The sequence below is a fragment of the Pomacea canaliculata genome, linkage group LG1 (genome assembly GCF_003073045.1).
Source record: "Pomacea canaliculata isolate SZHN2017 linkage group LG1, ASM307304v1, whole genome shotgun sequence".
NCBI lineage: Eukaryota > Metazoa > Mollusca > Gastropoda > Architaenioglossa > Ampullariidae > Pomacea > Pomacea canaliculata.
In genome coordinates, this window is record NC_037590.1 from 3,533,109 (window position 1) to 3,560,297 (window position 27,189).

General features: G+C 40.2%; 5 protein-coding genes and 1 long non-coding RNA gene across 8 annotated transcripts; 4 read left to right on the forward strand and 2 right to left on the reverse strand.

The window, feature by feature from the left end:
* The first annotated feature begins 198 nt into the window (after nucleotides 1–198).
* LOC112555804 lies at nucleotides 199–7,739 on the forward strand. The gene is made up of 13 exons (XM_025224362.1): nucleotides 199–337; nucleotides 493–555; nucleotides 1,123–1,325; nucleotides 1,875–1,940; nucleotides 2,276–2,359; nucleotides 2,790–2,912; nucleotides 3,867–3,995; nucleotides 4,262–4,405; nucleotides 4,746–4,833; nucleotides 5,023–5,138; nucleotides 5,468–5,726; nucleotides 6,162–6,613; nucleotides 6,941–7,739. The coding sequence occupies exons 1-13, from the start codon at nucleotides 271–273 to the stop codon at nucleotides 7,115–7,117; spliced, it is 1,971 nt and encodes a 656-aa protein (XP_025080147.1). The 5' UTR covers nucleotides 199–270; the 3' UTR covers nucleotides 7,118–7,739.
* Nucleotides 7,740–8,815: 1,076 nt separating this feature from the next.
* LOC112556056 lies at nucleotides 8,816–11,714 on the forward strand. Of its 2 annotated transcripts, none has more exons than XM_025224681.1 (4): nucleotides 8,816–9,360; nucleotides 9,500–9,688; nucleotides 10,293–10,498; nucleotides 10,637–11,714. In XM_025224681.1, exons 2-4 carry the CDS (start codon nucleotides 9,564–9,566, stop codon nucleotides 10,870–10,872), a joined length of 567 nt encoding a protein of 188 aa, XP_025080466.1. In that variant the 5' UTR covers nucleotides 8,816–9,360; nucleotides 9,500–9,563; the 3' UTR covers nucleotides 10,873–11,714. The 2 variants fall into 2 exon arrangements, with proteins under 2 accessions (XP_025080466.1, XP_025080457.1); XM_025224672.1 differs by having other exon boundaries at nucleotides 8,826–9,235.
* Nucleotides 11,715–13,581: 1,867 nt separating this feature from the next.
* LOC112556086 lies at nucleotides 13,582–15,680 on the reverse strand. Of its 2 annotated transcripts, none has more exons than XR_003097605.1 (4): nucleotides 15,544–15,680; nucleotides 15,128–15,276; nucleotides 14,506–14,567; nucleotides 13,582–13,712 (listed from the first exon to the last, which is right to left on the reverse strand). It is a non-coding gene; the product is annotated as an uncharacterized LOC112556086 (long non-coding RNA). The 2 variants fall into 2 exon arrangements; XR_003097604.1 differs by having other exon boundaries at nucleotides 13,615–13,743.
* On the forward strand, nucleotides 13,598–18,049 carry LOC112556074. The gene is made up of 4 exons (XM_025224692.1): nucleotides 13,598–13,731; nucleotides 15,674–15,813; nucleotides 16,779–16,954; nucleotides 17,750–18,049. The coding sequence occupies exons 2-4, from the start codon at nucleotides 15,692–15,694 to the stop codon at nucleotides 18,010–18,012; spliced, it is 561 nt and encodes a 186-aa protein (XP_025080477.1). The 5' UTR covers nucleotides 13,598–13,731; nucleotides 15,674–15,691; the 3' UTR covers nucleotides 18,013–18,049.
* A 933-nt stretch (nucleotides 18,050–18,982) lies between these two features.
* LOC112556041 lies at nucleotides 18,983–22,488 on the forward strand. The gene is made up of 4 exons (XM_025224661.1): nucleotides 18,983–19,180; nucleotides 20,717–20,874; nucleotides 21,372–21,595; nucleotides 21,957–22,488. Exons 2-4 carry the CDS (start codon nucleotides 20,756–20,758, stop codon nucleotides 22,226–22,228), a joined length of 615 nt encoding a protein of 204 aa, XP_025080446.1. The 5' UTR covers nucleotides 18,983–19,180; nucleotides 20,717–20,755; the 3' UTR covers nucleotides 22,229–22,488.
* LOC112556084 (putative bolA-like protein K11H12.1) lies at nucleotides 22,482–27,117 on the reverse strand. Its single transcript, XM_025224704.1, has 6 exons — nucleotides 26,804–27,117; nucleotides 25,752–25,799; nucleotides 25,374–25,425; nucleotides 24,869–24,933; nucleotides 24,481–24,549; nucleotides 22,482–24,106 (listed from the first exon to the last, which is right to left on the reverse strand). Exons 1-6 carry the CDS (start codon nucleotides 26,918–26,920, stop codon nucleotides 24,026–24,028), a joined length of 432 nt encoding a protein of 143 aa, XP_025080489.1. The 5' UTR covers nucleotides 26,921–27,117; the 3' UTR covers nucleotides 22,482–24,025.
* Between the last annotated feature and the right edge of the window lie 72 nt (nucleotides 27,118–27,189).

Consider the following 27,189-nt stretch of genomic DNA (forward strand, 5'->3'; position numbering starts at 1 on the left):
ACACGAACAGACCCCAAAAGAACTGAGTAGAATAACTTCGGTTTCGTTCCTGCTTGAGTTAAAGCGAGTTAATGAAATGTGATAAAGTTTCTTAGTTTTTAGTGAAAGGAATGGTACATGCAACATTCCAACAGACGATTCTTTGCAGTCTTTCAGTGTTGTGCACCTGACTGGTAAGAGGCATGATGACAAAGTGGTGTAGGTGGACTTCGCTGTCAGTGTAGATACTTACTGTGTATATACTGTCATCAAGGTACAGAAGTGCTCAAGATGGAACAACTGTGTCTTCTCATCTGGATAATAACTGGCATCTTGCTAAGTCTTACTTTATTTACAGGTAAAGTCAACCATCTGATATCCTACGTGAATAACTGTGTGTGCGTGTGTGTGTGTTGAGAAAGAATCTAGAGATTTCATCTAAGATAATTGTAAGCGATCTTTTTCACGTGTAATTTTACTGAAATCTTCGCCACTGTATTTCTGTTTCCACAGATTGCCTGAGGTGCCCACAATATCCGCCCAGTACTGCCAGCGTGAATGAGACAGACCCGCCTGGTAGATATTTTAATTGCGTTTGTGCTTTTGTGGATAAAAAGTTAAGTTTCTGCGTGTGACAACTACCTCATTCCAGACAAAATATATAGAAATTAGTCCCTTTTGGTCTGTCTCTTTGTACTCGCGCTCAAAGCTCACTCTTTATATATATATATAAACGTCATTTCAGGAACTAAAAACAAGACTTGCAGGTAGGCGAAAACACGCAGACTTATTCATGGGCCGAAATATTCATATTTACTAAGTATATCTTATTTCGCTAAGACTTAAAGCTAGGGATCGCTTCACAAGTGAAATGGCTGCATGCAATCTGTCGACCCTATACAGAAGGAGCAGCACTAATAGTACCTCCCTCCTATATCCACCCCCTTGACCTAAGTGATAGCACGTTGGGAAATGGACGTGGGGTGTATATCGTACAGACAGACACACTGGCGATAACAGAAAGGATGGATTTAGCGACTAGTAGGAAATTTATAACATTTAAAAAATAGGTATACGCTTAACACTGAAAACATATGTATATATACATTTACCGTGGACAATGATAGATATTGCTTTTCACAGTACACTTTCTGGCAAACCTGACTTATGACCCTGTGCTCATCTGGAAAGTTGAACTGAGCAGTAAACCGGCACCACCTGCGCCCTCTGACCCTGGGCTCAGGAACTGGACCGTACAAGAAGCAGTGTTAATTCATCTTGATGCCGGTCGAGTGAATCTCGTTCTGAACCAAACCCTGGACCTTGAATACATATACGACAGATGGGTAAGAGCGATGACTTAACCGTCTTGTGGGTAAAAGTCATGGAGGTTAGAAAAGGAGAGAACGAGGGGCAGGCAGGTGTGAAAGAGAGAAATGAGAAGGCAAATGAGTGAGTGAAAGTGAGAGATATAAAAGCGGATGGACAGAGTGATAAGTGAGCTGCGAAAGACCAAACAGCAGGGTGGATAGTATCTATCATATTTTTTCAGCAAAATACTATATATAGATATAATATTAATGCTATGGAGACATTTGTATGACTCGATCTGGCATATTAAAACTGAAACTGTATAGGGGTTTGGGACTATTGCATTTTTTTAAGTGTTGTTGTTTTGTCTTTATATCCTTTATTGTTCACGATTTAGCTGTGGGTTTCTTGCATATGTGTTTAAAATCTCACATCGTTTTTTTGCAGATATGATTAGCGGTAAGTGTGATAAATAAACATTCTTAAGCAAGAAATCTAATACATGCTCATTCTGTTCTGTCGGCTGCTCATTCATGGAGTAGATTAACTATTACTCACTCTGTTCTTCTTCTTCTCGTCTGCAGGGCTACAAGATGTTCTTGGTACAGCTCGCTTTAAAGTGCTTAGAACCAGGTCTCCCCGATGTATCAGTAAGTTGTTTTACTGCCTTTCATTGTTTTGCTGTAGTCTATGCCCCGCTTTTTCCCCGAACTTTATTTCATCTCTAGGTCGTGTTATGCATCTAGTCCTAGAAGCAAAAGAATGTTGTTCGGTTAACTAAGCTGCTATTTTAGTAAGTAGTAAATATTTTTTTCATCCGTCAACGTTTTCATGGGTGCCTCTCGCTTTAAAATCTGCTTTGAAAGTGTAGTAAACGTTCGTGTCACATCTGTCACGAGAAATATATTCTTGATCACTGTCCCCATTGTATCTTCTGTATTTCTATAGGCTATGTCAATCCTGTTAATATATATTCTGTCAACAGTACGAATTTTTCTTGACTGTTGAACCCGTCAACGAGTTTTATCCTGAATTCCTGGGAGACCCTTTCGTCCTCTACATACCGGAGGTGAGAGTTGTGTCCCCGTATGTTACTCAGCTGCAGTTAGTGGAGTGACAGCTGCGGTTTTGATCGTACGACTTTGTGTAAAATATTTCTATCGAACAACCTTAGGTTCTGACTGGCTGGGTGACGAGGGACTTATTGGTTAATACCTGGTCGGTTGGTCGACTGGCTGCCTTGTTGATTTGGCTGGCCGCCCTCCGCCAAGGACGGTCCCAAGCCCGGCTGAAAAAGGAGGAGTAACAGTTAAGACTGTAGTCGATGGCCTATGCCCTAGGAGGGGCGAAGGGCCTAAAAGAAATACAAAAAAGTATCAGTACTTCGATGTGAAAATTTTTGTTGCTGCTGCTGTTGCTGTTGTTGAACTGTTATCAAGTCTGGAAGTCTGTCACAGTATCTGTGTAAAATTATAGCATCTAATGTTTGCTGTTTTCAGAACACGTCTGTGGACACAACGGTTATCACCCTGAAGAACAATGCGACAGACCGCGATGTGGTCGTCAGAGACGCCGGAGACATCTTCAGTTTTACCATGGTCGTTTCCCAGCCTAACAGTATTGTGAGTTTATTTGCTACAGCATGATCACACACAATAAATTATAAAAACTGCAAAAAAATTTCTTCTTGGAAGTCTTTTCTCTGAGGTTGAACACTGCATACTTGTCTTTTGATATCTCTTTTCTCCCTCTCGAAGTATCAACAGAGATATTTAAAGTAAAAATACAAAAGTTTGATTAAAGCACAGGACAAGGAAGATTTAAGTCATGCTTAAATGATAGATACTGACTTTCTAAATCACGTCCGATCAAAATTTTAAGTTGTAAAGCAACCGTTTGCTTACACTCATGTCTAAAACCCAGCATCGGGACTAACCATGAAGACGGCCATGTTCGTGGACTGCTTCGCAGAAAAATATCAAATTAAGTATAATCCCTGACATAGGCGGACACAGTGGACCAAAAAAAAATCAACTGTCAGCAGTTCTTGGAGGACCTTTTTGACAACAAAAAGTGTCCTGGATGTTCTGATGACCCCTTCTCAGGAGATTAACCTTTCGCGCGCGGTGATTCAGGGGTCACTCGACAACACAAACATGGCGGCTACTTGAACCGCTTCAGACATGTGTTTAGACCCTATTGTAAACAAACAATCGTTTTGGTTTCCGAAGTGCTGCTCGTAAATGATTCAAAAGGTCATTATCTATCATTTAAGCTAAATTTGCCATTTAATTTGCTTTTCCCTTTAACTGTGTTAGAAAAATCCCATTTGGAGATACCTAAATTAGAACTACCAAGTCTCTAAAGGCTGTAGTCAATAGAAAAACTTTATGTTCAACCTCTTTCCAAAATCCAGGTGAGAAATGGTATGTTTAAAGACATGTACCACTAACGCAGAACAGAGTTTTGGTACTTAATAATGTATTATGAATTCAACAAATGTAAATGTATTTTGCACACTGATTAACCTTTACGTGTCAATGAAGGTTTAAAAAAAAGTGGCATGTCCTTTGCAGGTAGATGGAGGAACTCTGTTTACGATGAAATATTCTATAAATGGCACTATAGTTGTCAAATCGACTTTGGACTTTGAGAGATTTCCGGCTGGAAGCTCAGCGTCTGTCGTGTTCAACGTCAGCGCCAGGGTTAGTTTCTGTTTTTTAACTGCTTTGTCTGTGTGTAGCCTGAGTATGAACTTTCTTCTCTTTCCCCACCTGCATGGTCTGTTTCACTTTGCACATGTCTCTATTTGAATCTCAACTACCAACATGTAACAGCAACAATCGTTTGAACAGCTACTACATCTGTCAAAATGTACGACAGTTTATTGAATACTAAATTGTCTGTATGAAAAAATTCAGCTTCATTGACGATGAACTATTGTTGAAATAACTTTACCACTGTATTTAAGGACCAAGGTGGATTGACTAATCAGACAACTCTTACCATTCACATCCTGGATTCGGATGATCTTCCGCCGGTATTTTACTATCCCGGATGTACTGGCGGATGTAGCGTTGGCAGCTACAAGGCTTCTATCACTAGCACACAAACGGTGAAGCTTATGTTATCTGTAGTTCTCTTATATTCCTAGTTTTGTACTTTTTATTTTTCTGAAGTCCTTGAACATAAAACCTGGTTAGCTCTGGTTGCCCAAAATACCTGACAACGACTTATATTCGGAAACAAATTAAAAATTTGCACATAATTTTCAATGCAGTGGTGTAATACATCAAGCATCAAGCCAAGGCAGTAAAACATCAAAAAGTAAAGCAGTATATCCGAACAAGTTATGGAAAAGCTTTTACTCGTTTACTGCTTATTAGGCTGTTTTTTCCCGGTGAGCCACTTCTGCATGTGTATCTATTCCATGAGCTGCTACGTTCTTCTTCCAGGGGGTGGTGACCAACATTTCGCCTGGAAACATCACTGCCAGAGACGGCGATACCTTGGGTTTCGCTGTGTCTTACTCCATCAAGCACGGTAGGTACGAGAGTGAGCGTGCGTGCTTGCGATAGTGTGTGTGTGTGATGTATATCTGTGTGATGTATATCTGTGTGTGTGGTCGAGCGCGTAAGTGCATGCTTGTTACGTGTTGTTACCTGGTGCGTGTATTATGATGATGCTGACTATAATGATGTAATGATGATGATGGTGATCTCTGTCTCGCAGATTTGTCAACCCAGCGTTATACGAACAACTTGCACATTAACAGCTCCACTGGTGAATTCTCCATTATCAAGCCTCTGGGTGTCGTGAACGATTCCGAAATCCTTTTGACCATAGAGGTGACAACCTTCGTGCTTTCAAAAGTCTTGCATCTTGTCAATAGCTAAAATTGAGGTACAAGAGACTTTAAAAGGCAGGTGTAGGAAAATGCATAGAGTAGTGCTTCTATTCCCTCACACGAAACACCTTAAAACTGTGTATTTCCTGTGTGAAGTGTCTACAAAGAACCCGGATATCCAGTGAAATTAGCCCTCAGATTTTAAATAAGTGTCGGTTGCTTGTAGCAGGTATTCCCCTTATAATGCTGATGTTCTGGGACCACTTCATATTCCTGATTCAAGTGTATCATGTTGACATGGTGGTGACGGTCAGCGGTATTATTTTACAGGCCACGGAGATATCACATCAGAGTCGTTCGTCAATAAAGTCACTGCTTCTCAAAATTCCCGACAATTCCGTGCCCTTAAACACAACACCAACACCAGAAAAACCGACAAATGGCGACAAGGAGGAGAACACGGTGATCATCATCGTCATCGTGCTGGCGGTGGTGGTGGCTGTCGTTTTAGTCGCACTTGTCGTTCTCACGGTCCTCGTGAGGAAGTTTAGTAAGAAGGCCATCCATCCCAAAGAGAAACAGCCTCAGGGTAAGAGGGATTTAAGAGAGAGGCTGAGAAGGAATAAGGGAGGGAATGAGAGCGTAAGAGTGAATGAATGTTTGAGTACATTTGGGATACAGATAGCATTAATTTTATATTTTAATATATTTTCTATTTGCCTGACATTTCTTTCTTTTGCTTAGGGGCCCGATATTAAATTTGGATTTAATTTTGATTTTAATATTAATATCCATTTTCCACAATTTCAATTGTTTCTCTTTTCTTGCTCTGATTACGTATTATTAGGAGTATACTTGCACATAGCAAGCGATGCTCTAAAACATGTTATACTATCGTCATTATTGTTATTCTTATCATCATTAATCGCCTTGTCCAGAGCGAAGGGTATCGCAAGGGTCTTATATTGTTATATATAACCATAATGTGTTTAATGTTGTCTACTGGATTGCTGGCTGACAACAGACACTGGCAGTGAGGGCAGCCAGGATGTGTTGACCAAGCAAGGCGACATCAACAGCACAGACAGTGGCCAGATGTTCGCCTCGACCGCCGCACTTCACATGATATCTAACGGAAGTGTTGCCCCGGAACAGTCCAAGCTGCTGCGCGGTGGCAGGAAGTGGCGTCGCCGTGGCAGTACGTCCAGCCCAAGATCAGAGAACTCAGGAGGTGATGACAACACGGCAGACGATCGTACCTCGTCCACCAGCCGACTATACGACAGCGGCACTATTTCTTCCGTCGGCTTCCAGAACGAAAGTCTGTACGACACCCCGACATTCGCCAACGGCTTCGCACAGACGGGAGAGCTTGATGACGAGCGTTATGTCCCTTTCCCCGCCATCCACCTCCCTGGACAGAACCAGGACAAGAAGAGCCATCGACGTTCTCGTAAACAGAAGAAGCTGGAACAGGTGAGATGACTTTTCAACTGGGTGATTAAATCCTCAGCATGCAGTCGGATGGAGGTGACAATACAGTCCAGGTTGTTGATCATTTTCATAGCAACTGATGGCGCCGACAGGGTAGTCAGGTTGATGTGTGCTAGAATGTACTTTCCAACTGGTTAATTAATCAGTAACGTGCTTTCAGATGGAGGAGAGAGTAGTAAAGGAAATTTTATACCCTAGATTATGGATACAATACACGGGTAATATACGGGTAGTTTTTACGTGTCCGAAAGTCTTTTTTACGAGTGTGATTGAATATCATTAATTCTGGCAATATCTCTTTTTCAAAAGGCGCAGAGGATTAAAGAAGAAGAGTTTGACGGTACCAAGTCCTATCCAATGGACGCTGACCCCACCTTCTTCACCGAGGCGAAAAAGACAAAGGTCAAACTGTCGACGCGGCGTAAACCCAACACGGGACTGGACCCGAAGTTCTGGCTGACCGTCGACAACGATTTCATGGACTAACGGGTCACTGGACTCGTGACTGCGCATCAGGAACTTTTGGTCCTCTCTATATCAATCAGTCTTCTGTACAACTGAGTCACTGAGCCAACAACCCGACAGGAGTTCTGAACATCAAAAGTTGGTCCCCAATGTCGTTTCACTCTTTCAGACGCACGTGTGACACGTGTATCATCTTTCTGTCTTCATGGACAGTGTGAAATCACTTCGGTGGCCCCTGGGCGTACAGCACGGGACAGAGACCATGGTGTGGCAGTTAGGATCTGTACATCTTGTGCCCAAAAATTCTTTATGTGTCCTCCACTCAACATAAACACGTTGCCCAAGATTTTATAACTTTGAGAAAGAGATAGAGACAGATAAGCAAGAGAGAGAGAGACAAAGAGAAGCTACAAAATACATTTACTAGCCTTCTGTGATATGAAAAACGTTTCAGTCCATGTTCATCAATTCTGCGAGTAGTGTCGAACAATATCGTCTCAATAGAGAGTCCGTCCATTTATACTAGATATACTATACTAGATATTTTATTTGGAATTGTCTTTAGATTGCCACGAAGCGCATATAACACTCCAAACAAATTTGAAATTTTTGTGATATAATAAAGGTTTTTTCTTCCTTATCACTTTGTCGTTTTTCATGCTTCCTTTCTTAAATTGACATCATGTTACTGACTTTCATTGTGATTATTCTGTGGTTCAGTGTGGCAAAGTTGAGGTGTTTGTACATTAGTCTGCATATGATTCATATTTAAGGTTAATTTCGACCAAAACATTTAACTTGCCTTTAAAAAAGTTGACCTGGCAACCCTCAAAAACATTCTTCTGATAACTGATGCGACACCTGCGAAGTGTTAGTTCGTTGAAAGACAAGCCTGCCTGTCATCAGAAAAAGGCGTTGGTACATAAAAAACCAATGTCCCTTTCATCCCCGGTGATAACAATATAACAAAATAATAATCATTTTGCACAATAGTTTATGGCTAGCTATAAATTTTTACGTTGTTTATTATAGTACCTTTGCTCTAAAATGTTTTTGTATATTCATGTTAGCTGACATAAGGAAACCTACATTGTTTGATTGCTTTCGATTACTTGAAAGGAAGGTTGATTTTCCCAGAAACGGTCTACTCACAGTCGCGATGTAGTCTGGCCTACATTCAATGGCAGGTGGGAAAACTTTATCAGTCCTGGCTTACATGAGATATCCGTGTAATACACCATGGAAAGAAGTCATTAGACAATTATTTCTAACGAAGTCCTCACTTCCTATTGCATTCACGCATGCTGATCATCTCTCAATGAAATGGGTTAATCTTTGTCTAATGTGTTTTAGGTTTCGCTGATTTTGATGGTGTAGAGGCTGAAGTCATTTGAGGGTCTCCTTAAGTATGTTTTGGAGAAAATAGTTTATCTTTTAGTGTCAGACATAAAGACAGTAGGGAACAAGGGCAACCGTTTACGGTTACTTATCAATATGTGCCTGCTTCACTGAAGTACCTGGACACGAACATGAACACATATGGTTCATGGAAATAAAATGTAACAACACTGCTTGCCAGCGGTTAGTTCGAGAGGTTGGTTTCCAAAACAATCTACGGGCCATATATGCAAAACCAGTTTCCAGGATGTTCACATCAGCACACCGCCAGATGTCTCACCTGTAGCCATGACGCCAAATTAAAAAAAAAAAAAGAGGCATTGCGTTCATCATCACGTGACTTCCTGCCTCGTCGGTGACATCAGCATGCCAGAAAAGTTGGGGGAAAGTTGTTCGTTTGTTACCAACAGTCGTTCGTTCCAAGAAAAAAAACCTTATTTACTCCATTTTCTTGTTAATTCGGACCTATACTCGCAGCTGGCGGCAGCGTTTGGATATACAGTTGACGGGTTGTCGTGCCCTGCTGTCGGCATAATCAAAACTGTCAATACGCTCACTGCTTCGCGGAGCACGACAAGCTGTTGACAGCCCCAGAGGTAGCGACAGGAACAAGTGCGACGACAGGTGCTTGGAATACGTGCGAGAGAAAGGTCACAGTCGAGTTCACCTAAAGGTTACAGCGTGCTTTTGTTTCTACCTCAAAGGTAGATGTGTGCCTCTAGTTCACAGGCTCGACCCCAGGTGAGACTAAGTGTGGAAATAGTTTGGCAGCTAGCATTCACTATGAACAACAGTACATGAGCAACAAAGACTGTGCAGAGGATATCACCCATGTAACAACGTATCAACGTGTTTCCTTTTCCTAGGTGAATCACATTCTCGCTAAATTTATATTGTATTTAAAAATTAAAGTCAGGTCAACATAAGCCAGCACTGTACTCGTTACGCTTGTATTCCGATTGAACTTTGTAAGTTATTACTATGTCACCTGTTCGTGTTTCTAAGCGTGGAGACTTGTGTCCGGAACTTCTCCAGCTCCCCTTCATCTCCCCCTCGTTCACTGTGAACCATGATGGCAATGCTAACCAGCAAGGATGAGTTGTTCTTTAAGTGCGCCTTACAGACCTACAAGCTGGAGAAAAGTGCGGAAACTCGAAAACACCTGCAAGAGGTTCTGGACTCCTTGAAGGCAAAGTAAGTGTGAGTTGATTGTCAATAATGCGTCTGTGCAAAGATATTTCACACCTGTGATTCGGTAAGTAACATCTGAGTTACAGTAACTGGGTTACATGTTACAGCACTCACCCAGGCAGTTTAGTTCCGGTTACACATTCCCCGCTGTACTGCAAAGAATGAGCTTCTCCCGCTCGGAAGAATGTCTCCGCTCGTTGTACCCATACGAGAACAATTATGTTAGTAACATATATGGGAACGATTCACGTTGTACTCTCGTGTGATCACTACTTCGCACTGAAGATGTTATCTTATCTCCTGTTTTTTAAATTTCAGTGTTGGTTAAGCAATTTGGAAAGGGCTCTCACTGCGTGTGTGCGTGTGTGCGTGTGTGCACATGCTCATGAGGATGAGTCATGATGTGGGATGGGTATGAGATCAATTGAAAATGCGTCTGTGTGTATGCGTGAAAGAGAGAGCTACATATAGGCAGGAAGCGAGGTGTGAACGTGACTTGCAGCCTGTACAAGTGTAGGTGTACTTCAACTTTATCTACATGAAAGCTAAGCTATGTATCTTTGCTATTACCATGCTTGCCTGCACTTGTGTGCAATGTCACGTGCAGGTATGGGGAGCTTCATGGTTGCATTCCATTCAAACGCAAGCTGATAAAGAGAACAGTCAAGCGGGCGTCCAGTGCAGCCTCCAAAGTGCTCGCTGACGAAAGTTGCGATGAACCTGGCGACGACGAGCAAGGACATCTAGCCACAAACATGCAAGTGTGGATCGACAATCAAAAGGCCTTTGGACGTATCAGTGAAATTAAAGCAGGTTAGAAGTCTGACCTTGTTGAATGGAAGACTTGCAACTGCCAACTTGTATGGGCGCATGCGTGTCTCATACCAATATTTAACGAAGCACAATTTATTGCTCACCGTCTCATTATCTCTCCTTTTCTCGCTTGTCTAGGTCTTATAAAGCAGGGTTTGAAGAAGGAGGACTTGGTGAAATACCTGAAGGAAGAGACCTCTGCGCATGAAAGGGACAAGAGCATCACAGATCATATGAGAAATTTGGTAATGATGGTGGAGAAACTGTACCCGGACTACAAAGCGAATGTGTCAACCACTCGGTATCTCGGACTGAAGACACAAATAGAAACTATTATTGAAAAATATGATATAGAACTTCAGCGTGTGACTTGACATTTTGACTTTTAATGTACAGTGTTTTTTGGGGCAAACCAAACCATGCCACTAATAAACAGACATTTATCAGCAAAACATTATTGAGAAACATTTACTCAGCCGTGAAAGCATAAACAAAGCAGATCTTTTCACTCTTTGCACTGTAAATCCTGAATAGCAATGTTCAGACAAAAACATGTCTTCGTGCTACTTCTTCTACCATCTTCGGGTCACAGGAACAAATCTTCGACTCTCGGTTACCGAGTAGTGCTTTGATGATTGTATTTAGAGTTAGAATCGGGTGCAATTTGTTTTAATGATTGCTCGGTGCAGTGTATAACTTTTCCAAATCTGGGTAAATAATTCCCTTTCCTTCTCGATATTCACACCTATTCACACCTACAAACATAACCATGAACAAAACAGGGCAGACTCATGACGTCACCTTCGTACACAGACTAGCCTCATTAACATATGGTCCCAGCTCTCGCAGTAGTTCAATTCAATTCAATACAACTTTATTCATCCACAAGGGCAATTAGTTGTGGCCTTCTCAGCATAAACGCATGCATGTACAATTCTGACTTGTATGTTGCTGACCTCTTTCTCCCCATATTAATGTTTGTATTCGAGTATTTTGACAAGAGAATTGGTGTACCTACCTAGATTGAGCAATAATACCCTGCACCGAGATTAACCGAATAATTAAAAAAGCAAGTGTAACCAACCAGTCCTTTAAGTATTTATCCACTGATGCAGTATTCAATCCAAAAGGTCTCGAGATATTGGGGATATTTGTATTTATTGTCCATGAAAACCATTTTACCGATATTTGTAATAAACTACCTTAATAATACGCATATACCTGCTTGTGTATGAGCTGGAGAGAATGTTATTAGGTTTACATTTTTGGATAAGTCGCCGTGTGAATGTAGAAACTGTTATAAGCATCGTTTTTCCTAACTTCCCTGTCTGTTCGTGTTCCCCAGAAACCTAAAGCAACAAATTACTTCCGGTAACTTTGCCAGCTATGCGTAAAATACAAACATTCCGCGTAACAGAGGAAATATTTTTACTTAAAAACACTTTATTGTGATAACAAAACATTCTTCGTAGCTGCGAAGCAGTTTGTCCCTACAAAAGAGCTGAGTGAGGAGTTTTGTGTATATATATACAGAGAAGCATGAGATGCTGGTCGATATTTATATGTCCTTCAGCAGATAATTATAGGTCAAAGGTAAATGCAAAGTGTCTCATTACCTACTGACCGTAAGGGCGCGAAATCGTAGGTCTAGGGCACAACACAGCCCAACCCTCTTCTACCGCTCCACTGTAAAGAACTATCCTAGGATTTATTACTATTACCTAGGTAACAAATTTTAATGCCTTTTCACCTCTTAATGGTAAACACTTGATTTATACAGCGCACACTCATGTTCGTAGAGGAGCCTGCTCTTAGCGCTTGAAACAAGAACGAGACATGAACAACATATGAAAGACGGAAAGATGAACAAAAGTACTGATGACTAATAAAATACAAATATAGATAATGCAAAGAGGATGAATCGGGAAACAAAAACTGTCAAGAGTTTTGTTAATCTGCAGATGGAGAGGATTGGGAAACTTGCCAGTAAACGAAAATAAAGGAGGGGTACCAGCACTGTGTGGACTGTTGTTATGAGTAACTTTTCATATCAATAGTAAACAAAAAAAACAGCTCAGGAAATTTGAGAAAAAATGTATAATGGAGAAAAATACCTTGTACATTCAGGGCCACAAGACAGACATTGCTAATGTGTCTAATGAAATCACGAAATGGGCCGAGGTTGCTCGGACTTCGCTATACTCCGGGGGAGCAGAGGATGTTTGCAGGCTGCTTACGACAGGACAAGACTTCTTTCCTGATGGTACAAAGCTAATGACAATCTTTGTAGTCCCCAAACTTGATCAACCTATAGGTGACAATGATGTAAGACCGAAATTATGGTGTTGAAAGTCAGTTGAAAGAAGTTGATTCAAATGAAGCCAGAAAACACTGAAGGAGAGAGGTGTGGGGAGCAAAAGGTGGTAGGGGCAGGAGGTGGGTAATGGTGGCGACAGTGGTGGTGGGACGATGAGGAGCAACAACAGCAGCAATAATTAGACTAGGGATGTTGATGGGTGATGGGTGATGGGTGATGGGCGGGAGGGAGGGAGCTACCTATGCTAATGAAGGTGATGATAAGCAGTATGTCCACACTCCAGGGATCAGTCTGTTTATGGACAGAGTTAAAAGGAGCATGCGAGTGTCACAGTGTTTGGCAGTTCGCCAGACTGCACATCGAAAAACTTACAACTGTGTATGTCAGTCCGCTTTACCTGCCTGAGAGCAAATAAGAAGTTACACCACATGGTATGTCTTTTGCGTCTGCTGTTTCTCTAAGACACATATTACTACAAAATCTCACATCAATCGTCGTCGTCTTAACGTTTGTCGACCTGCTTATTAGCGTTTAAGGTTCAAAATATTCAAAAGAACGATAATTTAATTTTTATTTTTGTGATGACATCCAGTCATGAACAAGTCATGAATTTCAATTCGAGTGACACTATAATAATTGTTTCTGTTCTGCATGGTAACACTTCATGTTCTCCGACTGTAAGAGAAACGCCGGCAGAAGGTCCAGCAGAGAAGACTTGGAGGTGAAATCACAGACAAGTCCAGATAAAACACTCGATCAACAAATCATCGTCTCTGAACTCAATTACATTGGTCCATGTCATCGGTGATTTAAAAGCGAGGTCCTTTATCGCAGGTGCAAAGGGTGGTGGTATTTGCAGGCACCAGCAAAGCAGACCAAACAACAGCAGCAAAGCTCCTTTTCACACAGAACACAGGTAAGAAAATAGCTGTAAAAAAACAAGCCTTATAACAAACATTTATAAAATCCTCATTATTCAGCTAACAATTAAATATAGGGTACGTTCGCTTAACTATGACCGTTTGGTGATGGAATGATGTGAGCCTAAATATTGACTAACCCTGAGTTTGTGCCAGAAAGATAGTGTTAAGTGTCGAGCAGTTCAGAGATAACAGTAAGTTGCAGTTTAAAAAGAGGAACACTCCTGAAATCCACCTAGCGTTTGCTGGCTGCGGCTAATCATAACATTACAGAAACATATAAAATATATCCTGTTTATCCTTGGTGTTATGTTATGTTGGTCTTATAATGAGCATCCTTTCTGTATTATTCATCTGCCAGTTTCTCTGTGTAGTCTCTTTTGTCGGAGTGTGTCATCTTCTTTACCTCTTTGTTTAGTTTTGTATATCTTTGTCTGTGTTGTTCCTTCAGGAAATCTGTTTCCTGCGCGTGTGCACCCATACACACACATTATGCACCACCCACAATTCAGTTCCACCACTAACTACATACATACCTAAATAAAATGTGCATGCAAAGAGCAAGTGGCATTCAGTGGTTCTGCTCATCCTGCTGAATAACATTCAAACGGTAAATGTTGAATGAACTCTTTATTGTAATATAACCTGTCTTCTTTAGTAGTACCAGTCCACTTCTTTGATAAACTTTACATGAACAGAACAAAGTAATATTTCTTTAACAACAATAAGTCCTCCAAAGAACAAAAAGAGGCAACACTCTATTTACTCACCACTATTTTACAGAACCCGCTTTCTCTTCCTCGCTCACTTCTAGGTGACTGGAGGTAGACACCTGCTCAAACAAAGGTACAGCCTCAATTTACGCTGGTTACATAAGTGTCAGGCTGATAGTTGCAGGGTGTTTCACCATTTGATGAGTCGCCAGTCTGGCCACCCTGGCAGGAATTCTTGTTCTCGACGATGATTATGTAGAGAAATGTGTTTCCTCCTACAGGTGATTTCGCGCTGTGCGGAAATTGGAGGAGGGTGGGGCAGAAGGGGTAAGGAAGTGATTACAGTTGCTGGTCGATGATGCAGATGTCGGATGCTGTTTCTGATGCTCTTTTCCAGTTGTTATTCCCTGCTTTAGCGCCCATGAAGCCTTCTTAGTCCGCAGGTTGCCAAATCCTATGTTACTATGTTCCTATATTCTAGACTGGTTTATTATTCGGTTTCTTTTTTTTCTGGTTTATTCTACTTTTTTGTTTGTGCCTTTATTATTTATCTGTTTTATCTGAATATTTGCCTTCATTTCTGAATTTCGCATCTCACATTTATTGCTAACTTGATGAACATTCTTTCTTCTGGAAAGAATTTACTCAGAATGTTGAAGAAAGAATATATAAAGCTTACCTCACTGTCCTTTCTAACTGGTCACTGCCCACTCGACAAGCATCACCAAACCGAAATAAGCAGAAAATTCGGTGTTAGCATTTCCTTCGATGGTCCATTATCCACCTTCGAGGCAGCCATCTTTCGCACACGTCTTGAAAGGGGTGCAGCTGCAATATTGTTCAGTAAATTACCCCAAATCGGAACCAGAAGCTGAGTGAGAACCGTTTGCAAAGATTGTGTATGTGTGGTCAATAACTTGATGTCCCGACAGCATTGTAAGCAAGTGTTTAAGAAAAAGAAGGACGGGGTCTATGTAATCAATCAATCTTCAGCTTAAAACCGGAAATCGCGCTTAAGGGCCGATTAGAACCCCTGTGAATGATCATCAACAAACGCATGTTACAGCGAAAGGGGATAAGTCTCTATTTACTTACGAGGAAGTGTGTAGGCAAAGGCTACAGTAAACTTCTGATGTATCGGGCTGTGAAGTGTATCAACAAGATGCTCTGTTGTAGTTAGACATGGCTGCATGAGGTGTTCATACCAATCTCCTTTTCTTGACAGAGTGGCCAGGCTCTTACAATGACTGACATGCAGACTGAAGCAGAAGTCCTCCAGGCGTGCGCCCGAGAGACATGGAAGCTGGAAAACTACAGAACTCGTCGACAGCACTTCCAGGCGGTCCTAGAGGACTTTCAAACCAAGTAAGTGAAGGAGCTTTGATGTTTCACATCGATGAAAGCGAAAGCCAGGATATAATTTAAGCTTTCGATTACGTACAACAAACATAATTGTGTTGCCTATTTAAAGCTGAACACATCATTTCCTTGCGAAAAAAGATGATCTAAGTACAGTGGAACTCCGGTTATTCGGTCTTCAATTAACAATGCATTCGGTTATCTGGGATCAGCTTTTAAAAAAATGCTAGACATCACAAGACCGCCAACAATTCCGATGACAGGAATGTACACTATGTGTGTGTGACAGCTTTCAGTTTTCTTTCTTGAGCATGAAGTGGATTCAAACTTTCTAAGAGACATCCTAACACCTCGCAAACTTCGCTCGTCAATAAAATTAAAGCACTGCAAGAACACAAAGCAGCGTCTCCTCTCTGATTTTTTTTTCAAGAAAACTTCGTAAACAACACAAGAAAGGTGAGAATTTCACTGTAGACACCTATTCTAGCATTGTTTTTACGGATGATAATCCGTAATTTTTTTCTGGATGACAGGTGCCGGATGGTTGATGTTCCACTGTACCTGCATCACTTTTAGAAAGTAAAGTACAAAGCGTTCAGGGTCACGTGACATAGGTCGGAGAGGGGCTGATCAAGAACTCAAAGGAGTTACACCCATGTATATCAATCTGTTGATCATATGATATACCATCACTGAGAAGTGAGAAACTGTAGCACGTCTAATGAGTTGCTCTGTTTTATCACTCGAAAACGAGTCTGTTCATCTTTTTAAAATGTTTCAGTCCGGCAAAACAACCTCTGCAAAAATATGGTCGGTCGGTCGGTCGGTGGGTGGGTGGGTCGGTCGGTCGGTCGGTCGGTCGGTCGGTCGGTCGGTCGGTCGGTCGGTCGGTCGGTCGGTCGGTCGGTTGGCGAGTTAGGGGGTTAGTTGATTCTTTTGAATGAAATCTGTTATCAAACACCTCTTGGCAGGTACGGGGTTCTCCGAGGATGCCATCCGCTGAAGCGAATCAAGCTGCGGACCGCAGTCAGAGACGCCTCCCGCGCTGCATCTCGAGTACTGCTAGCAGACGACTCATCGGAATTCGATTGGACGGACTGCACAAATAATCAGCAGCACTTACTGAAAATCGAAGAAATTCAAAGAGGTCAGAGAAGTGATAATTTATCACGTTTGTCCCTCTTTCACTTTCAGGTTGTTGTTTTTTTTTTCAGTCACAGCTACAATGTCGTGCATGTGCGCGGTGTAGTTTAAAATGACATAAGCACTCTGTCGGTCTAAGGTTGTTTTGTTTTTTAACCCGAAAATATGAACGAACTTTTAACCAAATTTGGAGGAAGTTTTATCAAATTCTCGTCTACGAACTTTAGCCTTTGTTTTGGTCAAACTGTCGTCAATATTAGTCCAAAAAGGAAGAGACATTAAGAACAGGGCGGCAAAGATTATATAAGACTAGACTTGTTAATCCAACGATTTTACTTCATCGTGAACACGTTTGTTGTTGCACGTGCGAGTTATCTTGGGAGAATGGATTTGTTTCAGTCGTCCTTCGTGATTGATTTCACCGTCACTTCTTCTTCTTAGGTCTGATTCTGTCTGGAAAAAAATGATTCACCATCTTCCTCCAGAAACAGCTTTATTTTGCGGCACTTCAAGTATTACAATAAATATCCTATCACTAAATTCGTGGCATTTTTGTTTGTCGACCCTGAGTCCAATTTCTGCCAAAAAATTGTGTGGCCCGTGTCAGCATCAGAGGCGGACAAAAAATAAGGAAAGGTAGAAAGGAATAGAACAAAGCTCAGGAGAGAATAAAAGAAGTTTGCTTAAAATTGTGAAGATGGCGGAAGGACAACATCTGCCTATCTTTTATCTTCATTTCAATTTAAAAGTCTTCAATTTTCATTTACTAATTGCTTACTGTCCATTTTATGTTTTTTAGAGTTGGCTGGTCGTCAACTGACACAGGAGCAGCTGGCGGAATATCTCAAAGTCCAGCAGCATGAAAGTGAAGAAGAGGACAAATTGTTGACTGTGATGAGAAGACTTTTAAGCCGAGTAGAAAGGCTACACTACGAGTACATCAACAGTGTAGACTCCAGTCCCTACCAGATGCTGAAACAAGAGGTGATACGGATTATCGCTGATTACGAAAACGTATCGGATCATATGTTGGAGATCCTGCAGGTACAGAAAGGACACTAGGCTGCTGGTGTACAGCAATGTGGCGCACCCTCAAAATGGCAATAAATATCAAAGTTACATGAGTAAAAGGTACAAAACAAAACCTGTCATAGACACATGCGACACCCTTGTATTTCGAACGTGTTTATGTGATTGACCTATAAAGGTATGACATATATGTTCATTACATGCATGTATATATACCTACTTTCCATATATATGTACATAAATACATAATTATATATATATACACAAAAACATATGTTTTGTGCTCTGTTAATAACAAATGATGCGTGCTGTTAAAAAAATTGGTAGCCACGTGAAGTTGCCTTTTCTACTGAAGAAAGAAAGCAATATGGGATTGCCGTTATTTAAATTCCAAACACATAAATACTAGTACCTCGTGGTGGTGGTGTGAGCGTGCTTATATCATTTGCATGCATTCAACTTTTTAGCTCGTAATCGTTCTGCTAGTTTTTAGGAAAAAGATGAGTGGACACTAATAAGCAGTTTTAAGGACCTCAGGAACGGTCTGTCGGTCCAAATATTTATAAATATATTTAGTGAATTAGTCTTTTGTACAATAAGCTGAGCTTACGCTTGCAGAACCTGACACCATTACAGTGTCCGAGATCAAACACTAAAAAGCGAATGTTGTTGCGAGCAGTCCTAAGGAAGTTAGTTTTTCCACCTAAAGATGATTTCCCACTGAGGGAAGAGGGGTGTGCAGGAAACGGAAGTACCCGGAGAAAACCTCCGACAGATGGCCCTGCGAACAGATGTCACATACAGAGACTGTCCCGACACGAGATCCGAATCAAGCGCCTCTGAAGTGGCGATAAACGAGTGTGTTAATCAATACTCTTTGGGCCAGGGTCACTGCATGGGGTCAGGTCATGTGTTTATCTCGACTCCGTGTAAACAAAGGTGAAGGACAAGAAGGTGGCAGTCCTGTGTCACAGACTACGCTGTTAGATGACAAATAGGATGATGAGCGGAAATATGACAGCACTCAACCAACAGATATTCTCGTACGCTCTGCTTCCGGCTGTGCTGACGTAGTCTGTGGGCTGAGGGGTAGAGATAAACTGTGTTTAGCAAACAGTCTGCACTCCATACTGATGACCACTGGCGTTGGTAAGACGTCTGCTTCGATGCTGCCCTGCATTCGGTGACAGCTCAGACAACGGTACGTGTTTTAGGTTAAAAAATTTAATTTGAAATGAAAGTTTTGAGGGGTAGGTGGACGGGTGGTAGTCTATTACTTAATTGCTGCGAAAGTTTCGATAGCAATGATGACAGTGATTATAGTTGATGATGAGCGTTCAGAGAAATATGGACGAACGTTTGAGCAAGTTTGACAAAGTTTTTCTTTTATATAACTGTTAGATAAAAGCTTCGCCACTCTTGCTCGGACGTTTTTCTGCGTTTGTCTGGTTAAAGAACGGCCTTTACTCCTCCACAAAGCTTATCTCGAAAATACAAAATGTTCTTCTATAGAATGTTGTATGAATCATCCAGTGTGAACACTCTTTGTGACACTGCCAGTAATTAAAGCCGATTACGATGCGTGTACTCTCTGCTGGCCTCATGCCATGCCCTGTAACACCATCGTCATTGTTTCCTGCAGCACGTGAGATTGTCTGTCTGGCTTCCTGCACAGCTTGTCGCGTGTTTACAGCCCAGAATAACTCATCTATCTCTATAGTCTATACGATCAGGATTTTATAGACCATTTTTTTAATTAACAAAACAGAAGCCAAATGGTAATTATCAGCAAGACATTGGTGATACCCGAATGTGGAGTTTATATTTACACTAGCCGTGCAGCTCTCAATGGACGTTACGGAATAATTATTATTTTATGGATTGGAATCACAAATAGTAGACCTGCATGAGTGCTATTACTTTATTCCGTTCTTAAACTGCATGGATTAATTGGAAAAAGCACGACCAGACCTCCCTTTTATTTAATAAACGTGAACTACTTCTGTGGAAATTAATGGGGGACAATGACTAAGCCTGAAGCATGGCTGTCGACTGTTTTAAATCGCTGGTGGTCCGTGATGTTTACAGTGTTAGGTGCTAACAAATAAAAACAAAGTACACACTTTTGTTGCTTATCAAGCTACAAACAGTTCCGCTCAGCACACACCTGCTGATCTCTCAGGACAGGTCATTGCAGGCCTACCTGTGTTTTTCTTGTCTGCCTCGCAACAGTTCGCTGTGGTCTAGTAGTTGATGGTGGCTCATCAGTCATCAGTTATCAGTCTGCGGTGACCCAGCACAGGTCAGTCTGTAGCTCACATTTACATGTGTCAGCGATGAAGAGCAGCGAGCCAAAGTTTGACAGTTCGATCATTCCGGCCGAGATGTCCGTCACTGAAGATGATTTAAACTAGTCAAGACCTTACTTCAAGTAAACTAAAACTCGAAACTTCTTTCTTGAGTAAACGTTTTCATCGTTTAGTACTGACGAGGTAGAACTTTTTTAAATATGTCCGTTAGTGTCTGAGGTTAAAGGATCGCGAGTCGTTGGTTTATATCTTAGCTCCAATACATTCTTTGGATATAAAGCCATGAAGTAGAAGGCCTGACCGTTGGTGTGTTTCTGGTTGATTGGCTTTTGTTGTTTTTGTTTTTTGTTTGTTTGTTGTTGTCTTTTTACTTTCATCACTGTTCACTTTCTGTGGAGTGCATCTTCTGTATGTTGTTTTCTCTCAAGACCCGATGCTACAGATTTGGTGGACAACTCCAGACTAGGATGCAGGAGGTTTCAAAGGCCGAGCTGCGAGAACAAGATGTCCGTGTCACGACTGAACTGAAAGAAGTCCTGGAACAAAGCAACGACCTACGGCGAATTTTTAATCAGCTTAAAAGAAGGTCTGCTTTGAAAGTTGTCCAGTAGTATCTGTATCCATGTTACTTCTGTTACAGATGCTTGTCACATACAAAAATGAGAAAACATGTAAATAATTGCACCAACCTCTTAGTACTAGAACTAAAATATCTAAACGTACATTTTCTGGGCATAGAATCACGGGGGAAGGAGGGGTTCGATCAACGTTCAATATCAAATAACATCATTGGCATGACTTAAGGAAGTAGCTGCCTTTAAAAAAAACTGGTAAATGGAAGCCTTCGCTTACAGAGCCTTATGTGCTGCATCCCAAAAATAGCTGTCTGAATTTTTCGTTTTCTACCCAAACTTTTCGAGAGGCATATATTAAGACCACGATGAATTTCAAATAACATGCTCCGTATTCGTCATAAAGTTTGATCCTAAATTTGCACAGCTTGCTGTTGTTTGTTTTGCTTTGTTTGTTTGCCAAACTAAAGATGAAATGTAAATACACTCATAATCAACATGTTTGTTGAAGCTATGACAAAAACCAGGACCTCTGCTGTCCCTGTCTGTATGGTTCCTTGAGGCGAATGATACATGAAGCATGCGCTCAGGCTTCTCGGACAAAGAGCCACTACGACACTAGAAATAAAAAATCCAGGAAAGAGGCGAGAGGAGTGGTAACGCGCCTTTTAGATGAAGCCAAGAGCATCTCTGAAGCTGGCCAGGCAATCATGCACTTGGACGACGAGAGAGAAAGTAAGTCCTACCTGCGAGCTGGGGTAGCTGTAAGGAAGAAGTGAAAGACTGGAATCGAATTTTTTTTTTTTAAATAATGAAGAGAAGGATGTGAGGAGATGAAAGTTGTTTGGTTGGCTGATTGTTGTTATATGCCAAGTCACCAGCTTTGGCAGACCCGATAATTTTCTCTATCTAACCCGACAGAGAAAAAGAACTTTTATCTTTCATAAGCTAAGGCTAAACGCGCACAACAGTGAGAAACTGCAGATCGAACCCACGATCCACTAGTTACAAAGTTATCAAAGAGTGCTCAATTGTATTCATTTTCATTTTTATTCTACATTCCTATGCACCATTCCAACAAGTATTTTTTCTGCAGAGTTAAAAAGACTGAGCAAGAAAGAGCTAAAACGTGACCTTGAGCAGAAACAAGCAACTTTGGGTCTCGAAAAGATGGCCATTCAGCAAATGAATAACCTTCTTCAGGAGCTGGAGCGTCTAGAGGTGGAGGTCAGAAGATACTGGGTGTGGTCCCGCAAAGACCTCTTGGTGCGCGGTATTGAGAACACACTTTACGCATTTGAACAGTTGAACTGTTCAACCCCAAGAGAACCAAGACAGCAGCAACACCGTCGAGGATATCAAGTATGAGAAATGTCTGCATCAACCTCGATAAACCGGTTACAGCTCCCAGTATGTCGCCGGCTGTGCGAGTCAGCCATGCAGAACATGATCAACGGGGGCTTGTAACATGTGTTCCTCCGCCTAATGCACGTACCTCGATCATGAACTCATATCAATAAATGTCCATGCCTAGATCGACTTGGACTGTGGACATTCCTGTGTCAGGTTCAGCTGGACAAACAATAAACATGACCATGCATTAGAATAAAGGTTGGTGGGATTATGAAGTTCTGTTTAATTGGTGGGAATTGTTTGAATCATTATGTACAGCTGATGCTCTGTTTAATTGGTGGGAAGTTTTTGAATAATTATGTGTATTCATGTCGTCAATTAGTAACTTTTTTCCAACTCGTGCACAAGCTGATTAGGTCACATACAATAATAAATACAGTATAATAATATATTGGTGACACACATACTTCCCCTGATATGGGAACACATGGCATCTACAATATATTTTTTACAAAAACTCACTTCACCCTAATATCATACACCTCCGTCTGACCAGTTAACTGACTCAAAGCATATCTCATGCACTTAGATACAATTAAACAGGACTGACACAAAGTACAAGAGCATAACATTCTCAGAGCTATTACACAGACTGGAAAAGATAGCTTTTTAAAGACATTTTGAAGCTGTTTGCAGTATTAGTACTTGGTACAGTTTTCTTTATCAGCCTGCAAGTCAGTATCTGTCTGCAAAGTCCATGATGATGGTCATAACAATGACTTGATGATACTGATGGCAGCAGTTATGCAGACAGTTACAATAATGACAGCAATGTACCAACCTTTGCCCTCCATCACTTTCATACACATGCTTAGTGCAATCTACATTGCATAAATGTAATAGGAGTCTTGCTGAAACACCCATGATAAAATGTCAGCAGTTTGCAATACTCACTGTTGCTTCAAAAATTGATCTGACTGTACAAGTTATACAAAACGGTGTCCTTAACAGCGAAGGAGAGGTACAGATTTTCTGGATCTCTGAATAATTGTTAGTGTTTAAATATTACCAAAATAGGGCCTACTTAAATTAATGTTCCTCTTTTATTTATGTTTGCTTTCTTATGCACCTCTAACGAATTGTTGTTTATGCAATAATAGTCAAAAGCGTCATTACAACTCTAAATCAACAAGACATTGTCTCATAATCAAGCACATGACTAAGTTGCTTATGACTGTAAAATATATAACTTCTATATGTAATCAGCATAAGATTCCTGATATGATTGATTATAGCATCAGTTCTGTTTGAGCTTATCTTGAAACATTACAGAAAAATCACTATGCCAAGCATTAGACTGGAATCTTAAACACCTTGGTAGTTTAACAGTAGGGAACATTTTGTACACCAAATAAAATTTAATTATAGTCTTGCACAGATGCGGATACATGTTTTCTTCTCTGTGCAACTTTTTCTCATTATCAACATCTGTATAATGGCATATAATCTAGATAGTTCAGTGATTTCTGCACAGACCATACTAACAGCCAGTCAGTCCTATTACACTCTTTAGGTCTCACAGTCCTGCCTTTCTTAACTTACTGTACATCTTGTTCACTGCACTCAAGTCAGTCTTTGTTTAAATAATACCTGAGACCTTTACCTTCAGATCTGAAGGACAAGACATTCTCAGGGCTTAAAGACAACAACATTTGAGTGGCACATTTCTCAATACATGCACAGCTTTTATTTGGTAATATTTAAATTCAGATAGATTAATACTAAGAAACACACATCAGAACCATATGTTTGTCACAAGCCTGCCCCACCCCTGCATGGTGGTGATGGGTCCACTTTTTGTGAACTCTTCTCCCACTGACTTGAAGTTTTGGCCTGTTAAGAAAAAAATATATATATATATAAAGAAAGGAAAAAGGTTTCCAAAATTGTTTCCTACAAATTAATTCAAAATTTCCCTAGAACTAAAGGTTTTAGCTGTCTCATTTAAAATTGTTTTTACATATCGAATATGAAAATGTGGTTGTTCATTTTACACACTATTAAACAGTGTAAACACAAATATACACACACAAAGCATGCTCACAAAACTTTTTAAATAAAAGAAGCAAGAAATCTGTAAAGAACTGAATTGAGCAACATTATGGCTTCTACAGAACTTAAAAGACATTTCAGTTTCAGCTTAAATACCAAAAAAACTATTCACGTTCTGCAAAAACGTAAGAATGTAAAATTATCAAGTAGCTTACAACAATGGACAATGCATGTAATCCTTTGGAAAACTCCTCTTGCAACAAGGTATTGATTTTTCTATGTCTCTGAAATTACAATCATTTAAAGACTGTTTTTATGTGATTCTCCAAAAGATATTTTTTATATTAAAAAGAGCCTATCATATTAAAATCATAAATGTAAGTGCAGTGGTGATGCTGCTACTAAATGAAACATACTAAGTCAACCCTGATGTTCCTAGGATTTAAAAACTATTGCCAAAATGAGGAAGACTTAAATCTGTCATGTGCACACAGTTGGCATTTTCCATTAACTTTAAATGAACTCCTGCAAATCAAATTTTCCAGCTTATAATAGAGCTCAGTTCTCTTTCATTAATCTAGGCAAAGAAAAATAGTTTCTCACCTCAACTAAGGACACACCCTCAAAGGCATCTGATACCACAACAACCTTAAAGTGTGTCTCTGACCCTAATGATAAAGACAACAATGTTATAAGTGAAGCAAGTTCTGCTGAATAATAAATGGTTGCATCAAAGGACATTATTTGCTATACTCAGAAACAAAGTATATAAACACATTGTCATAGCTTCAGCTATAATTAGTACTGCTATGGATGAAAATTCACTTTTAAATTATGCATCCATGATAGAAAAAAATCCCTTTACATGCCCATGAATGTTTTTTTGGTTGGTTTTTTTTTTTTTGCCATCAAAAATTTTGCACTACACTGTCATTTACTTCATTTAATACTATCTCATCTTCTCCTTGAATGCAGTGAAAAGATCCTCAACATTAGCTGATTATTTACATATACAATTACTCAAACATAAACCTTTTTCCAAGCTCCAAATACTCTATAGTTAAGTGTAGAAAAAAACACTGAACAGTAAACCAGGAAATGCTCTTACCTTTGGGAACATTGTGCATATAACTCTCATTAACAACGTCCAGTACTTTGGGCTGAAATTAGGCCAAAAACATAAAGTTGCACAAAATTTTGTTCATTTTCTCAGCACATTTCTGTATAAAAAAGGTAAGAAATCCAAAAGTAAGCATGGTAAATATTATTTGTAAAATATGATATTTCATGTCATATGTTTTAAGTTCCACCCTAATCATATTTTATGCAAATCAAATGATCTCTAATGTTCATACAGTGATTTAAATACCTGTAACAATAGATTTATCCCATAATTTTATAGAATGTTACAATTGTTTATCTCAAACAATGTACATCCATCTTTAAAATTAGTGTTCCTCTAAATAGCAAAAATGGTACATCTTACCTGAAATGTTGTGCTAAGTTTATCTCTGATGGAATTTTCCAATGGCTTCTGGTCACAAAAAAACATATTTTAAGTTCTTGCTGCATTGTACATCAATGTCATCACTCATATAAATAAAATATTCAAAATATACAAGTTCAAAATTATTTTAATAGTTTAATAGCATTTGCTATGTAGTGAAAGTTAATAACACACAAAACAAAATCAGTAAGTAAAATGTAATGCCGTGGGTTTATGCGCATATGCAATAATGGATTTGTAAAGCGCATTTTCATGATCTGACTTTTGCCTTTGGAAGACATTATTTTGAGTCCTTTGAAGTCTTTGGTCAGTTAGGGAAATTGACAAATAGAGAATTGCAAATATCTAGCTATCACAAAAACAGACATGGTGGCAAAAACTGACAGGAAAGAGTCAGATGTGACCAATCCTGCAAAGTTCAATGAAAATAGACTTCCACACTGCATTGATGTGAGATTCAAGAGAAAATGATGTGTTGAAAGTAACACCAAGACTCTAAGCAGTCTAGGAGAGTGAAACGTTAACCCTAGAGAAAGCAGTAGAAGGTGGCAGAGGATACTGTGTGTTGTGTGGTGGTACAGACTGTATATTTTGTGTTATGTGGTGGTGCAGAACTGCTGGAGCTTGAAAACGAGGCTCGATGCTAGCAATTGCGTATCATCAGCATAGATGTGATGCTGCAGGCCAAAGTGGAGGATGGTGGAACTAAGTCGCTGGATGTACACAATGAATAAAAAATGCCCAAGAACAGAGGCACCCCAAACTTCACAGGAGCAGGCAAAAGATGTGGTGCCACAACTACCATATATTGGATGCAATAAGACAGGTAGGACCAGAAACATTTCAAAACAATAGGTATAACCACGTAAAAATGTGTGATTACGCAAATGCGTATATGGATAAAATTCAGCTTAACTGTATGTTTACAAATGTTTACAAATGCAGTGATAAGATGGCAAAAACTATTTTGCTGATCGATCATCAATCATATATTTTAATGACTTTTATAAACCTGTTAATGTTTATAATACCTGGACCATGGCACTCATTTGTCGACAATGGCTTGATGGTTGTGTCTGAACAGGTACCACAGACCTGAAAAGGTTTAATTTACCGAAAGGTGTAGCACCACTCATGGATCTTGCCATCAGATCTTAAAATCAGAAGGAAATGAGGACTCCGAAATACCACTGGCACTGATGCTAACAATTTCTAAAGAAACAAAACTATGATTATTATTGTTAGTGACAAAGATAATGTTGTGTTATAGCTTTGCGACGTGTGCTGTTACAGGCTGCTTTGCAGACACAAACTTCTCGTCAATCCTCAACAAGCCATTGGCGTTATCTCCCATGCGTTGCAGACGTCTTTTCATCAGCCCACACCCCTAAATGTTACAAGGCACTCGATTGGCCAG

Bases quoted from the DNA above. Each gene is read 5' to 3' on its own strand.
- LOC112555804 (XM_025224362.1), top strand. From the start codon at position 271: ATGGAACAACTGTGTCTTCTCATCTGGATAATAACTGGCATCTTGCTA. The intron at 2,913-3,866 runs GTGAGTTTATTT...TGTCCTTTGCAG, and splicing joins TTTCCCAGCCTAACAGTATT to GTAGATGGAGGAACTCTGTT. The intron at 5,727-6,161 runs GTAAGAGGGATT...GGCTGACAACAG, and splicing joins CAAAGAGAAACAGCCTCAGG to ACACTGGCAGTGAGGGCAGC.
- LOC112556056 (XM_025224681.1), top strand. From the start codon at position 9,564: ATGATGGCAATGCTAACCAGCAAGGATGAGTTGTTCTTTAAGTGCGCC. The intron at 9,689-10,292 runs GTAAGTGTGAGT...TGTCACGTGCAG, and splicing joins CTGGACTCCTTGAAGGCAAA to GTATGGGGAGCTTCATGGTT. The intron at 10,499-10,636 runs GTTAGAAGTCTG...TCGCTTGTCTAG, and splicing joins TATCAGTGAAATTAAAGCAG to GTCTTATAAAGCAGGGTTTG.
- LOC112556074 (XM_025224692.1), top strand. From the start codon at position 15,692: ATGACTGACATGCAGACTGAAGCAGAAGTCCTCCAGGCGTGCGCCCGA. The intron at 15,814-16,778 runs GTAAGTGAAGGA...ACCTCTTGGCAG, and splicing joins CTAGAGGACTTTCAAACCAA to GTACGGGGTTCTCCGAGGAT. The intron at 16,955-17,749 runs GTCAGAGAAGTG...TATGTTTTTTAG, and splicing joins AATCGAAGAAATTCAAAGAG to AGTTGGCTGGTCGTCAACTG.
- LOC112556041 (XM_025224661.1), top strand. From the start codon at position 20,756: ATGCAGGAGGTTTCAAAGGCCGAGCTGCGAGAACAAGATGTCCGTGTC. The intron at 20,875-21,371 runs GTCTGCTTTGAA...TGTTTGTTGAAG, and splicing joins TTTAATCAGCTTAAAAGAAG to CTATGACAAAAACCAGGACC. The intron at 21,596-21,956 runs GTAAGTCCTACC...TTTTTTCTGCAG, and splicing joins CTTGGACGACGAGAGAGAAA to AGTTAAAAAGACTGAGCAAG.
- LOC112556084 (XM_025224704.1), bottom strand. From the start codon at position 26,920: ATGGCAAGATCCATGAGTGGTGCTACACCTTTCGGTAAATTAAACCTT. The intron at 24,550-24,868 runs GTGAGAAACTAT...TTGTAATTTCAG, and splicing joins AGGGTGTGTCCTTAGTTGAG to AGACATAGAAAAATCAATAC. The intron at 24,107-24,480 runs GTAAGCTACTTG...TTTTCTTAACAG, and splicing joins TACATGCATTGTCCATTGTT to GCCAAAACTTCAAGTCAGTG.